This window comes from Emys orbicularis, chromosome 1, assembly GCF_028017835.1.
Source record: "Emys orbicularis isolate rEmyOrb1 chromosome 1, rEmyOrb1.hap1, whole genome shotgun sequence".
Classification (NCBI taxonomy): domain Eukaryota; kingdom Metazoa; phylum Chordata; order Testudines; family Emydidae; genus Emys; species Emys orbicularis.
In genome coordinates this window covers 104204731-104221836 of record NC_088683.1, presented here as the reverse complement: position 1 = coordinate 104221836, position 17106 = coordinate 104204731, and the positions used below count along the sequence as shown (strand labels likewise).

Here is a 17106-nt window from a genome sequence, read left to right as displayed (position 1 = left end):
TTTGGGGGTCCACAAATGAAAACAGGTTGAGGACCACTGATGTATGTCACCAAACTGCTGACAATCCCCATGGCAAGAAGACTGCTACTGACAAAACCCACAAAATTCAGTGCTGAAATGAGGCATACTTCACCTCTCAAGGTACATACTGTATGCACCTCTGTTCACAGCACAGTCACAGATCTGCAAGCCGCTCCAACTAATCCTTCTACCATTCAACACAGCTACACCTAACACAGTGAATGCAAGGGCATGCATGCAAATAACTGTTGGAATCCAAATCTGTGGAACACAACATAACAATGGGCACAATTCCCTTAGTCCTTCCTCTTCTCTACTAATTGTGGCTTCATAGATTTTAAGGCCAGAAGGGACCATTAGATTATCTAGTCCATAGAATTTCAAGTTTTGAGCCTAACAACTTGTATTTGACTAAAGCAAACCTTTCGGAAAGGCATTCAATCTTGATGTAAAGATTTAGAGAGATGGAAAAATCCACCGTTTCCTTTAGTAGTTTGTTAATCATAGAATATCAGGGTTGGAAGGGACCTCAGGAGGTCATCTAGTCCAACCCCCTGCTCAAATCAGGACCAATCCCCAGACAGATTTTTGCCCCAGACCCCAAAATGGCCCCCTCAAGGATTGAACTCACAACCCTGGGTTAAGCAGGCCAATGCTCAACCACTGCACTATCCCTCCCCCTTACTGAACATTCTCAGTGGCTACTGCCAGCTCTAGGAGGTCAGAGCTAAGGTTGCATACATTGCAGGGGTAAGGTGTACCTCAACTCTGTACAGTATATCCTGGTTTTCAGAGATTTAAGTTTAGCCACTCTCCACATTCTGGAAGGGCATAAGGCATCACTGAACAATTTTAACTCTGCATTAATGAAGTTTGGGGGGGTTAATAAGACAGGGACAACAGGTAGATTCAGACAGGGGAGCACAGTGAAACAATTTTAAAAAATTACTTACCTGCTTATAAGCATAGCAGTTATAACAGGCTCCCACCCTGAATAGAGAACAGTTCTTGTAGCTGGATATTTGGCAGCTATTACAATCCACATAGGAGTCAGAGCCAAGAAAAAGGCACCAACTAAAGGAGATATATAGTAGTATGTCTCTAAAATAAAAAAACAAACATTGATTTAGCCTTTTTGGGGTTCCTACAAATTTTCCCCTAAGGAATTTAAACTTTAACATGGAATTCTGTTCTACATATTATCCATTTTTATACTGTCCTTATCACCATAGTATCCGAGTGTCTTCCAATAGAGCATTAAGTGACATGATTAATATCACATACATTTCTTCTTTCATCCTTTGCCCAGGGGACAAATCATGTGTGCAGTGTAGTGATTTGTTTTGGGAGGGTTTTTGTTTTTTTTAAGTGTAAACACTGCACTGTGTATCTATGTTAGAGAAGATAAAGAAGACCTGGAAAATAGAACAAACTTTGTGATGCATATCTCAATTTTTGTAAAGAAGTAGAAATCAAGTTTTCATTTATTAATTCAACTGAAACAAACAAACAAGAACACAGTCTTCCTCCTCCCCCAACAATAGATTGCAAAGTAAGCTCTACAGAAATAGCAAGCCTTAACTGATTAAATCATGGTGCTTAATATTATGCATATAAATCAATCATGCTAGGTTTTAAATATCTAGGACAGTTCTGAGCAGAATACCAAAATGCCTACTTTTGTTTTTACTTTGAGTAGCTCATTTTAAAAATACATATAACCAGCTTGCACAGTGTAATGCTTAAAAATACAACAGCAGCAATTTCATCAAAATTGCATCATAATTCATAGAAAAACAGCAGAGAACAAGGACTCCACAGTAAGGTAATATATTTATAAAGCAGAATTGCTTATACAAACTGTAGTCTGTCTGCATAGAAAGAGTACAGTTTTTCTCCATAAATGAGTTTAGGACTCAGTCCTGCAGTCCTTCCCCACATGAGTTGTCCCATTGATGCTATATTTCCTAATGCAGCAACAACATAAATAATGGTATGTCACTTAATGGCAAATAAATGTAAATTACACAGTAATGCCCCAATACTATTTTGCATATGCTTAATCTTATGAAAAATATAGCACTGTTATTTAGTATTAAACAACTGGCCGTATTTTGCCCACATGTACAGAATTTGGGCAAAAAAATTATCCCTAACAAGTTTTGAATGAATGTGCAAATTTTTTTAATGTAACTGCATGTAAAACATTGCAAAATAGAAGATTATCAGTTTATAGGTCTGACTTCCCCCAAGCACCATAACTTATCAGTGTGACATCAAATCCCTGAACATCAAGATTCTTATTGCAGAGCCTTTCAATTCAAGCAAATACTACTTTGGTGGCATTTAGAAAAAAATCTGTTCTGAAAGAGTTTCAAAAATGCTGCTGCCACGGTAGTGTTTCAGGATGTGAGAGAAAAAGCGCCACAGTGCAAGCCTCAGTCAGTTTACCTGGACCCTGAGACTAGCTGCTATGGTGGGTATTTTTTTGTGTGGTAGTTTAGACATCCCTAAGCATTCAGGACATAACATAGGATCAAGGAAAAACTTCGTGGAGCAAATACCAACATAGCAGCACAACAGATAATAAGTAATTGCAAAGGTGGAAAAAAGAGTTGTCACAAAAGAGTTAGGGACAAAAACCTAAAGAAAGTTTGATATTCCATCATCTCAAAACAACAGCCAACAAAAACCCCATAATGATTCATCAATATCAAATAATGAAGATCATCAGACATAGTGAAAAATTAAACAACATTATGCAAGAAATATCCCAGAGCAGAGACATTTTTAAATAAATGTGTTCTCAATTATATACGCCAGACAGGCTGCAATTTTGCCAGCCTTTGGGGTTTTTTGTGTGTCAATTGCTGTCTAGTTGTCAGTTTCATGGACGAGTCTGCAGAAGTCAAATCATAACTCATTTACTGAATCAATATTTTAAAACTATTAAAATTGTGTTTGAATAGTTCTATTGTTTCTCAATAGAATTTATTTTCAAAAGTTCTTTGGGAGATCTGCTCTATAGCGGGGCAGTCACCCTGCTCCAGTTTGGAAGGGGTTAAAAACAGCCTGGGGAAAGGGCTGCCCCAGGGAGCCAATCAATCAGGAGTGGGCTTGAGGCAGACAATCAGGGCCCATCTGGGCCAGCATAAGAAGGGCTCCTAGGGAGAAGGAAGTGAGTCTTGCTCCAGCAGTGGAGCAAGAAGGACTTAGCTGCCTGCTAGAGATAGGGGTACCTTGGACAGAGCAGTACTGGGAAAGGGCAGGCTGAGCTGGGGAGCTCTGGCCTGGCGACCTCCCAGGCTGAGGCCTTGCAGCAAAGGCTTGAGGAGGTACTAGGGCTGCAGGGAGGCAGCCTGGCCAAGAAAAGGCAGCAGGTCCAACCCCCTTGCCAATGATGAGTGGCCATTTCAGACTGCAGTTTGCCCCTGAGAGAAGGGGCTAGATGACGACTAGCAGTAGCGACTGAGGCAAGGTGGGTATAGGGGAGTTGGGGTTCCCCTGTGGGGCAGCACTCCAAGATAAGGGGCACCGAGATCCGGGAGGAACACGGGGCCAGGGGTGTTGGAGACAACAGGGCAGGTAACTGAGGGCAAGAAACTGGCCAGAGGAGGGCGCTCCTGAGCTGGACGAGCTAATTGCTGGACTGACCAGCAGGAGGCGCCGCGCCAGTGAGCCGGCTCTTTGCTACATGCTCCAAATACTTAATTTTGTGAAACTGTAAGAGAACAATTACCACTAAAAAATAAAAAGGAAAGATAATGAATCACAAATCACACAGTATTGGGTCCCTTTTTTTTTAACCACTGTAGCTTAGTTTTAATAATACTTCATAAAGAGAAATGTACTATTGCAGAGATTTTTCAACTTTTTCATCATGTGGATCACACCGTAAAATACATTTTTTGTGAATCACCTCCTCATCTGTATGTCATATTAGGATCCTCTCCCCCCACTTGCAATCACATAAAATTCCTGTGACTACTACAGAAATTGCTTACATGGAAAAGTAGTAATGTATGTATTTTTGAAAGTCTTTAGTGCAATAAATGTGTCCTTTTTGAAAAGTTAATCACACTGTCTAATTTTGCTCTTCATTCCATTGCCCCTTCCATCTGTTCTGTTTCTCTCTGCAGACACCCTCCCTCCACCCAAGTAGTGGTTTGTGGGACACAGTCAAGGGAATTTCTGTACTATAGCATATTTTGTAAGAATAATGAAGTCCTAATGAAGTCACTTATTTCTAAGATATTCTGCTGGTTAAACTCTTTGCTAAGGGATGCCGAGTGGCTGCCCATTTTGTGTAGAAGATAAAGTCCTTGGACAGAGCAGTACTGGGAAAGGGCAGGCTGAGCTGGGGAGCTCTGGCCTGGCTTGTATCACAAAAACATTTAGCCCACAGCCTTGGACAACATGTAATTTGAAAACAAAAACAACACACACACACTCTAAAGGCAACTAAAACTCTAAAATGAAGCCACTTATTTACTATAACAAAATAAAGCAATCATTGTAACCCAATAAACAAATATATGAACCTGTTGGAACATGTTCATTAGGAAAGGAAGAGACATATTTAAGCAGTTCTCAAGGGAAAGTGGATAAAGAAATTGTTTGTTTGTTTGTAGTTACCTCCCCAGTTCCCCACTCAAAGTAAAGTATCTGGTATAGATCCTTTCTTTTGAAAGGTGCAGAGGTAAAGAGAGGTTCCTCACAGGTGAAATAACCCTTAAAATTAACTAGGAAAATTACATAAAGAATACTAAATAAGAATGATCAAATGTTTTCTTTTCAAATAAAATATTAATACTTCAAAATAGTACATTAGAATTACATACAAATATCTAACACTACCACAGTGCTATCCTATGATGACAACACAAAGAAAAACTCTAGAGTTAGAGCCTGAGCTATTGTAGAAAATGATTAACGAACTACAGTTCAAACAAATATAGATTCCCTCTGCAATACAAGACGACAGTAATATTTCAAAAATGCTGTGTAAATAGCCAGCTGCAGGGGCTGCCTCACAAATCTCAAGAAGCCAAACGAACCCACAGCTGGCGATCAATGCTTTCACAGGTTGAACTGAGTAAATTTTGAAGTTAACAACAACTGTATGGAACAGATATACAGCTATACAAATCAACACAGGCTGTCATATAAAGTTTATATCCAATTAATCAAAAAGCATTATGAAACTTCAGAAGGGCGCTCAAAACTGGCCTAACTTTGCTCCCACTGAAGTCAACAGTGAAATAGGAAATAGAATTAGGCCAGTGCTTTTTAAATCCTACCCTTACTCCCCACCTTTTAGTATTCACACACACTTCAATTCCTTGAAGAGTGGGGGGAAATATGAAACATGTTATTTGTCTGCTCCATACAAATAGCCGGGCATAAACAGAACTGTGTAGATAAACTAATTACTAGGATTCCATCTGAGGAAGGAACTTCCAATGAGAAGACAATACAATCAGTTCCTAAGAAAATTAAGTCTAGCATAGGATACAGTCAGAGCCTAAAACTTTTAATTTCTGCTTCACAGCTGCATTAGTTCATTAGCCTCTCTTTAGGGCAGGGGTCACAACTAAACAACAGGAGGCCATGACCATCTTAACAATATAGGAAGGGCAAATGATAAGGCAGTCTCAGCTTCATATCAGTCAGTTTTCAAGCTCTAGACTAGACTACTACAACTCACCTACGCGGGCTTAAAGGCAAAGACCGTCCAAAAATTAAAGCAAGTGGCTGCCCACTACCAATACTCCAAATTCCACTGGCTACCTATCTATTTAATAAGAAGTCCAAATACACAAGGCATTTAATAGGCTAGACAAGGTATTTCAGAGACTGTCATGATGGATTATGAATGAATGTCTATGATGCTCTAACAATGAAAGTGCAGCCACTCAGGTCCAGATTCAGACTTTTGGAAATAGAGAGCAGAATATTCTGAGCTTTGAGAGACTCTAGCTATGAAACAGTTTACTAGAAGAGTTCAGACAGAGTCTGACCTTGTTCAGGACTGAATTCAAGATCCACTTCTTCTATGAGGCCCTTTTATAGTAGTGCCATCTTCCCTGCATGGCCAACCCACAATGGGGAAGGGAAAAGAAGAAGAAAAAAGTACCACCACCGGAGAGAAAGAAGAAAAAGAAACACACAGTAACTAAAGAAAATAGTTGTCTAGTACTTAGATTACATGGTGAAATGAGTCTTAGCTAAAGAAGAGTGTACAAGGATCCCAAAGAAGTTTCATATGAACCCTCATTTATTCTATGCATTCATTCATCCACCTCACGAAAACTGTGATCTCAATCAGCCTTCCGTTACAAGAAACATACACTTCACATTTATCCAGTGTGCAGCACATCTACAGTGACTTGAAAAATAAATCTAATGCCACTCAAAAAAATGCAACCTTTATTGGACAAATATAATTGGACATACTATACTTCTCAGTACAGTTAAAAATCTTCATAGGATAATAGGGGCCAATGTAATTTGTCTTCTTAATATAGATTTGAGAAGGTTAAGAGACATTATTGAATTTTCTATCTTTAACAAGAGAAAAGCCAGTGTTTTTGAAGTTCACAATAGCACCAGGAAGTGTACATGTATTTTTTTGGAATTAACAAAGTTCTGTGAGGAAAATCCTTATTTTCTGAAGGTTATAAACAGAGTTTCCAAATCCTGAAAAATGAATTTATCAAAGCTTCAACAACACAGATACACTTTTCACTTTAATAAATTAGGTGTTAGAATTTCAAACCATTTGCATACTAAAAATTTTGTAGTCAAAGAGTACAGACTGTATTCCCAATTATGATCCTATAGAGCCCTCTAGTGTTCCAAAAGGCAGTGCTACTACTCATGTGAAATAATTTATACTTGATCGAGGCAGCTAATCTAACCTGTTGGTAGTCAGTAGGAGTGAAGTAGTACATCTTCTTCATCAGAATACAGAGCTTCAGCACTATTTAACTACCTTTAACTGATCATATGAACAATTAAAATATTAGTTAATGTGTTCTATAACACCACTCATTTGTCTAGTGTAGACAAAGCCTTAGCAGGCTTAGGGGTTCTAAGCATTTAAGGTGGCAGGGTACTGAAGGCTAGCCCAAAGCTGATTAAATGCTTTAACAAGCATAAGCGTCTGACGAGAAATTTTAATATCTGATAATTATCTCACTTAAAGTATATCAGTCTAGACACACGGGCATATTTCCCCTTAGTTAGCTGAAGACATAACTTTTTTATTATATAAAATCCAATATAAGAGGATTTAAATTGAAATAAATTGTCTTGATGGGTCCATCTCTGAAAATCTCATATGAAACCTTGAAAGCATGTAGATTTTTCACTTTATTAATTCTCAGAAAACAAAAACACAAAAACCCACCCTTATTATTATGTTTCCATGAAGCATTCCAAGTAAAAAGACTTCACCCAACTCTATATTTGTTCTGCATTGTATCATCATTCTCATCATGCTTCACAATAGCATTGTGTGACCAAAACATGGTGGCACTTGCTCCAGCATCGTGACAAAGACAACATATGGAGGTTATAGTCTTTGTGTTCTCCTTTTACACACATATGTTCTCCTGTGTGTAAAAGGAGAACACAAAGACAATAACAAAGAACCCAAAGGTAGTTGCAGTCATCTCAAGAGTAGCCAGATTGATTATATGTTCCATGAAAAGGGCAGTATCTCTGAAGCGGCACTAAGGAAAGAGAGATGGAAATGACTGAAATGCCATTTGAGTATTCTAGAGCATCCTTTCAAGCATTTACGTACATAGCTTGCTCCTCAATGTCAGTAAGCAAGTGATTTGGATGGCTGCAGAAGCAGAGAAAGAACAGTTAAAATTGGCCAAGATTCTTCTTTTTTAGAGTTCTGCTATATTCTCGGCCATATAGGACAATCAGAAGAACTTCACAAGCCACCGTTGTGTACATCTCAGCTAGAATCTAAGACTAAGACTAAGCACGCTCCTGTAAAAAGGAATCTGCAGTCTGGTGAACATCATGACACTGAGCCTTCTTCAGTTCGAGTTGACTCTATTCCTCTCACTCAAACAGGCAGTCCAGGTCCTAGAACAGGGGTTGGCAATCTTCAGCACGCAGCCCACCAGGGTAATCTGCTGGCGGGCCGCGAGACATTTTGTTTACATTGACTGTCCACAGGCACAGCTCCCCGCAGCTCTCAGTGGCTGCGGTTCGCCGTTCCTGGCCAATGGGAGCTGTGGGAAGCAGCGCGGGCCACAGGGACATGCTGGCTGCTGCTTCCTGTAGCTCCCATTGGCCGGGAACAGCGGACCATGGCCTCTGGGAGCTGCGAGGGGCCGTGCCTGCAGATAGTCAACATAAACAAAATGTCTCACGGCCCGCCAGTGGATTACCCTGATGGGCTGTGTGCCAAAGGTTGCCGACCCCTGTCCTAGAAGCCACAGTAATAGTTTCAAGAGCTACACAAACATAAAAACCTAGTTCTGCCATAAAAGTAGAAAAATAGGCAAAAACATGACCAGTCCACAACCAAACTGAGTTGGGAGAGATGGATGTGCAATTCACATGTTCATAGCCTACCAATCTCAACTCCTAGATGACTGAGGGGAAAAAAAGGTCACCAGGAAGCCAGACAAAATGAAACTCTGGCCGACAACCTGACAGTGTTAAAACACTGCCATTTGAGGTTAGTAGTCAGTAGGCCTCATTGTAGGCCTCATTTATGTGGTGGGTCTAATCTCATGGTAGTTCTCCACTTTTCATCTTTTAAGATTGAAGTAGAAAGTCAGTGTTATGGTTGAGCAGTCCTTGCTGCCATGTACAGGGCTATTATAAAATCAACAAGTTTAGGTTCAGAAAAGAATTTTCCATCCTTGGAAGACAGACAAAACACAGACAACAAGTGAAGAGTAGCACCATTCTATGGAGCAGCTAGCAACAATCACATTATTTACTGTTGAGCAGTGGTGGTTCCCAAAGGAAAAAGCAGTAAAGAGTTAAGGCCAGTTTGATGATGCCCACAAGCTAGCTCATGTTTATACTTTAAAAGCCCAATATTTTGTTGCAATTTGGGGAATAGCAAGAGTCCGTTGTTATGTCAATGGATTAATTTTTCCAGTTTATGTTATTTTTAGCTTTATTTTATCTAGATATTTTGATTTGCATGTATACATATATAGCCTTGACTCTAGGCACTTTAACAATGACTAAAACCACAAACCATTCAAAAAACAGAAGCAGACCTCTCTACACAAAGACCCTGTCTACACTGGCAAGTTTCTGCGCAGTAAACCAGCTTTCTGCGTGAGGTGTATACACTGCCAAGCCACTTAGTACGCAGAAACTGTACAGTTGCAGCGCTGAAAAAACCCCACCCTCACGAGAGGCATACAGCTTTCTGCGCCAGGGCTACAGTGCCGCGGTACGAGTGTAGACACCCTGGTCGATTACAGCACTGCGATTGGCCTCCAGAAGGTGTCCCACAATGCCTGTTTTTGCCTCTCTGGTCATCAGTTTGAACTCTACTACCCTGCCCTCAGGTGACCAACCGTCATCCCCACCCCGTAAATTCCTTTTGAACTTTGAAAGTCCCCTTCCTGTTTGCTCGGTGATGCGTGCAGTGGTCTCAGCGCATCTTTCCAGGTGGCCATGCCTGTTCCACAAACCAGGTGATCCCCCGCTTGGAGCAATGCCGAGCTGCTGGACCTCATCAGCATTTGGGGAGAAGAGGCTGTCCAGTCCCAGCTGTGCTCCTGCCACAGGAATTATGGTACTATGGACAGATTTCACAATGCATAACAGAAAGGGGCCATGACCGGGACACACTGCAGTGCAGGGTCAAAGTGAAGGAGCTGCGGAATGCCTACCACAAGGCACGGGAGGCAAACCGCTGATCTGGTGCTCCGCCCACAAGCTGGCAGTTCTACAAACAGCTGGATGCGATACTCGGTGGCAACCCCACTTCCACTGTGAAGGCCACTGTGGATACTTGGGTGGCTTGCGTGCCACTCGAGAGTGGACTGAGCCAGGAGGAGGAAATCTTGGACAAGGATGTGGAGGGGGACCCAGAAGCAGAGGACAACTTGGAGGTCAGAGATACATGCAGCCAGGAGCTCTTTTCTACCCCGGAGGCAGGGCCGGCTCTATGTTTTTTGCTGCCCCAAGCAAAAAACAAACAAAACAAAAAAAGAAACAAGCTGAATTTGAACAGCCAGAGACCAGGGCTATTAGAGGAGCGCAGTGTGGGGCCATAAGGATCAGGGATGCCTTGAGACAGCAATTTGAAGCTGAAAGCCACTAATATTTGTTGCTATGCTCAGGAGTGCAGTACTTGTAGTGCTAGGAGGTGATTGTGATTGGTGCAGATGATGCACTATGAAGGTTTAAGATAATTATGTGTTGCTTTGCAGGGCTCTGTTTGCTGTCAATTAATAGAATAAAGATTGCTTTCAAACCAACACAATTCTTTTATTAAAAAACAACAACCAGAGAAGAGAAACAAACAAAAAAAACACATCAGCACTGAGGGGGATGGGGGAAGGGAAGTCCCAGGAGGAGGGGGGTCCCGGGATGGTTAAGGATTTGTGTATGTCCAGGGATCATATCCAGCCTTCTCCTTTGGAGTACAGTGCAACAGGTACTGTACTTCAGAAGGGCTAAACTGCAGAGGGATGGGTGTTGAGTGCAGTGGGTACTGGGAGTCCGCAGTGCTGGACTGTGATGGGGGAGGAGTGGAATGCCGCAGGTACAGACTGGAGCCAGGAGGTTGATAAGAGTGTGTTGGCGGTGTCTGGGAGGCGCATGGGAAAGAGTTTTGCAACAGCGGCTGCAACGGAGGGCGGGCACGGAGCTGCTCGGTCTGCAGTGCTAGTATCGCCTGGAGTGTGTCCGCTTGGTGCTCCACAACCTTTAAGAGCCGCTCCATGGCTTCATTCTGGCGCGCCGCGTTCTCCTTTCGGTCCCTCTTCTCGCTGTCCCACCACTCCTTCAATTCCTGTTTTTCTGCCGCGGAGTGTCTCATAACCTCACGCAGAAAGTCCTCCTTAGTTCTTTGTGGCCGCTTTCTAATTCTGCGCAGCGTTCAGCTGGCGATAACAAAGAGGGAGTCTGGGCTCCCAAGGTCAATTCTGTGAAGCCAAAACGCAACATTTTACAGAAGCAGTATTGTTTGCAACACACAGACCACTGATCCAGTGATTTAAAACACAGCCACTATTCACATACCTGTCACTAACTGGCTGACTCCAGGCAAGCACACATGAGCCACAAACCCCCCAAAATGGTGAGTAGCTGCAGGGACAGGGGAAATCGGTATTCCCTGACCCTAGTGTACACTGGGCACGTGGCTTTTGGGGAGAGCCAGCACTGTAGCGGGGGCCTGACAATCATTCCTGTGCCCACATTTTCCACAGGCTGTGTTCATTACGGAAGATATCTCGCTGCTGAGGGTGAGCAGGGAATCAAAGGAGGGTCTTCTCCAAGACTGCGGCTTCCACACTGGCCCTTATGCGGCTCGCCTGTGTGCATCAATGGTGGTCCCCGCCCCCCCGTGACAGCAGAGTGGTGCGGGAACGTTACCCTTAATGGGGCAAGAAACAAAGCAGCTCTGCCAAAGAACCTGCGGCAGCGGATTGCCCAGTATCTCCATGAGAGTTTCCTGGAGATCTCTGAGGCAGATTCCCGTGATGTGAGGGAGTCAATCAACAGCCTGTTCCGCCGCTCAGACTAGGCATGTGGTGGTACATGCATCATACAGACACAAGCCTGCTTTCTGCAACCCTCCTGCACCCAACAACTCGCTTCAGCGATTTCCAAAATCAAATCCACTTACCAGGAGCCTACTCTCCTGTTTGCGCTCGCCAAAATCCAACAGGTGTGACTGGCTAGCCTCCTCTGGGCAGCGCCAGCTCCAGGCACCAGCAAACCAAGCACGACCCAGAATTCAGCGATCCAGCCCAGAGTGAAGCTTTCACCCGTCCCTTCACAAATATGATGGAGCGTACAGCACGCAGCTATAAGCATAGGAATATTGTCATCATCCAGGTCCAGTTTCCCATATACGCAGTGACTGCAGGCCTTTAAACGGCCAAAAGCACACTCAACAGTCGTTCTGCACTTGCTCAGCCTGTTTTTGAACCACTCCTTGCTGCTGTCAGGGTGCCCCGTGTATGGCTTCATAATCCACGGCATTAAGGGGTAAGCAGGGTCTCCCAAGATCACAATGGGCATTTTGACTTCCCCTACAGTGATCTTCTGGTCTGGGAAGAAAGTCCCTGCTTGCAGCTTCCTGAACAGGCCAGTGTTCCGAAAGATGTGTGCATCATGCACCTTTCTGGACCAGCCTGTGTTAATGTCTGTGAAACTCCCACGCTGATCTACAAGTGCCTGGAGAACCATACAGAAATACCCTTTCCGATTAATGTACTCGGTGGCTAGGTGATCTGGTGCCAGAATTGGAATATGCGTGCCATCTATCACCCCTCCACAGTTAGGGAAGCCCATTTGTGCAAAGCCATCCACAATGTCACATATGTTGCCTAGAGTCACGGTCTTTCGGAGCAGGATGTGATTAATGGCCCTGCACACTTCTGTCAACATGAGTCCAACGGTCGACTTTCCCACTCCGACCTGGTTAGCGACCAATTGGTAGCAGTCTGGAGTAGCCAGCTTCCACAGTGCTATCGCCATGCGCTTCTCCAACGGCAGGGCAGCTCTCATTCTTGTGTCCTTGCGCCGCAGAGCTGGGACGAACTCATCACACAGTTCCATAAATGTGGCTTTCCTCATTCGAAAGTTCTGCAGCCACTGCTTGTCATCCCAGATGTGCATCACGATGTGATCCCAACACTCAGTACTTGTTTCCCGAGCCCAAAAGCGGAGTTCCACTGTGGTCAGCACCTCCGTGAATGCCACAGGCAATCTCGTGTCATAACTATCTCTTGCCTTTGTAGTTTAAGGAATAACTCCACTGCCACTTGTAATGTGTTAGTCAGAGCGAGCAGCATACTGGTCAACGGTTCAGGATACATTCTTGCAGACCAAAAAGGCAGAGCGCGCAGTACACAAACCACTGAAAGATGGCGCCAAATGCGGATGGAAGCACAGGGATTGCTGAGATGCAAAGCAATGCATCACGGGGCATTGGGACAGGACCCAGGATGCTCCGTGACCCCCTCTATCTTCCCACAACTCTTAGCGGCAGAAGAGGAAGAAATGCTCTGTAGGATAGCTGCCCAGAGTGCATCGCTCCAAATACTACTGCAAGTGCCGCAAGTGTGAACATGCTATTGCGCAGGCAGCTGACAATGTGAACACATAACAGCGGTTTCCCTTCAGCACTCTCTGAGCAGCGCTGTAACTGCCGGCGCTGTAACTCTGCCAGTGTAGACATACCCAAAAACAGCTAGTCAACAAAGAAACAAGTAACTACCAGAGCAAGTGTGACAAGTCAAACAATGGTCTGGAGAGGGCTAAGATTTGATTTGAAGGTGGACATTCAGAAACTCTTAACAAAGCCAGCTTCTTTTTCACAGGAAGAGGAGCTAGTTCAGGAGTTCCAAGTACATCTGCTGACTGACTGGGACTGGTTAGTATAGTAACAGATACTGGGAAGGGGAAAAATAGGGACTTCAACTGATTGCAGCTAGTGGCTTGAGATCCTGTTTATCTTAAAAAGAATAAATAGCTGTGACCTAATGTTTCAACCAAAGATCTATCATTTGATGTCAAAAAGAATGTGTATCTATTTAAATGTTTAACAACAACAAAAGAAGAGCCTCTCAAAGGCACATGTAGTTAGGAACATACTTACCAAGGCAATTATAAAGACCCTGACTTATCCAAGCTAGTATAGCAAGAGTGATAAGGTCTCCAAAACTCGCTGCAATAGGTGTGGCAACATTGTCAGGATTTATGCCAGTCTTCTTTGATCCAACAATAACTCCAACCATTATTATCCCTAGATCGAAGGTAAGAAGAAAACATGTCAATCTTTATCTACATTGTAATCCCACAGGAAATCTATGGAAAAACTGGAAATCAAAACCAGAGCTCCTGACAAATACAAGCTTGTGCCTTTGTCCTAAGATCATGCTTCCTCCCACCTGACTCAACAAAATTTATTTCTTCTTTTTTTCAAATAGGGTTATTTAATTAGGTATAGCGCAGGGGTCAGCAAACTTTGACACGCAGCCAATCAGGGTAATTTGCTGGCGGGCCGCAAGACATTTTGTTTACATTGATCGTCCGCAGGCATGGCACCCCGCAGCTCCCAGTGGCCGTGGTTCGCAGTTCCTGGCCAAAGGGAGCTGCGGGAAGTGGTTGCCAGCAAGTCCCTGCAGCCCACGTTGCTTCCCGCAGCTCCCATTGTCTGGGAACAGCGAACCGCGGCCACTGGGAGCTGCAGGGGGCCGTGCCTGCGGACGGTCACTGTAAACAAAATGTCTCGCGGCCTGCCAGCAGATTACCCTGATGGGCCGCGTGCTGAAGGTTGCCGACCCCTGGTCTAGCTGAATGAACAGTCAAAGATTTCATCACTCAATAAATATGCATTAGCTATTATCAGAGGCACACATTTTTTCAGGATGTCCTGCCAGAAACTTGGCCACAAGTCACTAAACTGTGTCATTTAAAAAAAAAAAAAAATTCACTATTAGATGCACAGTCAATCAAAAGAACATTTTACACAGAGGTCAATAGTTAGTATGCTTTCTAAAAACAGCAACACTGAAATTATTTTTAAGAGTAATTTCCCTATAGTATTCAAATGGCTGTCAAGAATGTTAATCACAGTGTTACACTAGCAATATTATTTGGTACTGAAGAGAATTTTCCCTCTCATCATCCAGTAGACCTAAGAGAGAAGAGAAGCTCTGAAGAGAATTCAAATGTGTTTATTCTTTTATTTTTAACATTATTTACATATTTTTTTAAATTAATTTCTTCTCCACCTTCACCTTATTTGTATATACTATTTATTGTAGATTAGGAGGTTTTTCTGAGCCCTGTTTAAGGGACAGTGTGAGTCACAGTACTTCCTGAGCTCCTGAAGGAGTTGGAAATTTAGGAGGGAATATGCTATGTCATCCCACTATCTGACATAGCAAACTTCCCACTCATGTCCAGCCAGTACACGGGTGGGGGCATGCACATTCATAAGTCTGTTCCCCATCCTTACTCCTGATCCCACCCTGCTTCCATGATCGGTCTCCATGGCTGTGTATTCACTAGAAAAAGAAGTGTGTTCTTAACTTGAGGTAAAGTCCTAGTAAAGACAAGGCAGTTTGCACATTTTCACTTGAGTAAACAAGTCAAGTTAAAGACTATGAGGAAGCCTAGTACATGAAAGTTACAAACTGCCTTGTCTTCACTAGGAATTTGCCTCAAGTTAAGAGTATGCTTTTTTTCCTAGTGTAGACGAGGACAACGAGTCAGCCCTGCACAGCCTCACAGGGCATAAGGCCCTCTCCAACACCCTCTTACTCCCCTGTGTGGCCACATAGGCAAAGTCTTATTTCATATGGCTTAAAACCAGCAGTGTTAAATGTCCAAGTCTAGGTGGGCAATCCAAATGATTGCTTCAGGTGAAGCTGAGTGGATGGCAGAGATACCACCAAAATATGATCTTATGGGACATTGTTCAACAATATGTTCCATAGTTTGAAGTCTGTTTCCACAGCAGGGTGGATTTGATTTAAATCACTAGTCAGGAAGACTCAATTTAATCATGGATTTCTACATAAAAGTGCATTCTTGTTGGTTGTTATAACCTTAATACATACTCTTCACAACTCAGAGATAGATGCAGATTTCATTTTTAGAAGGTACACACTATACATTTTTTAAATGATTTATTTTGAAAACTTTTCAGATTAGTTTTACAGCTATATCAGAAAATGAATGATTGTTTGGTTATTTCATTTACCAAAGGTAACTGAAGCAGATATTTATGAAGTCACTGGAAGGTGAACTATCTCCAATTCAACAAGTTAATCATTAATATTTGGAGGATTTTCTTGCCATGCTGTATTAGGAGGAGAACATTACCAGACAGACATTTAAATTGTTTTATTTAACGAAAACAACAACGTTATGTATTCTGGATTTTTTTCTTCAACAGCAAACATATGATATTTTAACAAAACAAGCATATGAATTTTTGAATTTAGTTAAACAGTCAAGTTTTTTAAAATCAGGTTTGTTTTTGTTAAAATTGTTTTTAACTAAAATAGTTAAATGAAATATTAAAAAAAAAATTAAAATCGACAATGTCAGCCAGGTCAACATGAGAATCTTAAAATATTGGCTTCTGCAGCTAACTCAATCATCTTTACCTTCATTTTCCTGTTTGTTCATAATCTGGAAAAGAAAAACAAGCTTTCCTGCTTTTTCAGGTCCCAAACAATTTCTCAATTTGGAATGAATTAGTCCAAAGGAAGAAAATATTCTTTCTATACCAGCAGAAGAAGCTACTGCTGTTAAAAGTGAGATTATCACTTCAACAGTCTCTGAATCCAAGTGCTTAAGTGACTTCCACCAGTTCACTGGTGTGACTTTCTTTAAAACATCATCAGCAAACATATATTTATTGAATGGTTCACCCTTAGCTCTGAAGTTTATTATAGTTAACATTATGGAGGGATGATTGCTGGATGTCCATGTCATAGCCAACTCCTCTTCTTCAACAGTTAAGGTTTGATCCTGGTACCGAGTATTGAGAATATTTGCAAGAAAATGAGCTGAAGATAGTGCTTGTCCCATTCGTTTTTTAATGCTTGTAATTTAACTCTGTCACTGCATATTTCTTGTTTTAAGATCTCACTCAGTTCCTTCCAAATTTCAACAGCATCAGCAATAAAACAGCTATTTTCCTGCATTTTGTTCAAGGCTACAGAAATAGGCTTTAGGGTATTCAGCATGTGTTCAACATTTCTCTTAAGCCCAATGTTGAGAACTTTCGCTGTGACACTGCCATCTATTTTTTCACGATTTTGTTCACAAACTGTCATCAGATTAGGCCAGTTCTTGATATAGTGCTCAAAACAGTCCACTACTGAGTTCCATTGC

The 17106-nt window shown here is 42.4% G+C and overlaps 1 protein-coding gene across 1 annotated transcript in view; it reads right to left on the bottom strand.

Annotated features, from left to right (window-relative positions):
- The window catches only part of SLC41A2 (solute carrier family 41 member 2), a 78257-nt gene that overhangs the window by 30689 nt on the left and 30462 nt on the right, over positions 1-17106 (bottom strand). Inside the window, exons 5-6 of the mRNA XM_065420067.1 lie at positions 13853-13999; positions 975-1122 (exon numbers count right to left, since the gene is read on the bottom strand). Coding sequence (XP_065276139.1) covers positions 975-1122; positions 13853-13999 — 295 coding nt within the window. The remainder of the gene's footprint in view (positions 1-974; positions 1123-13852; positions 14000-17106) is intronic.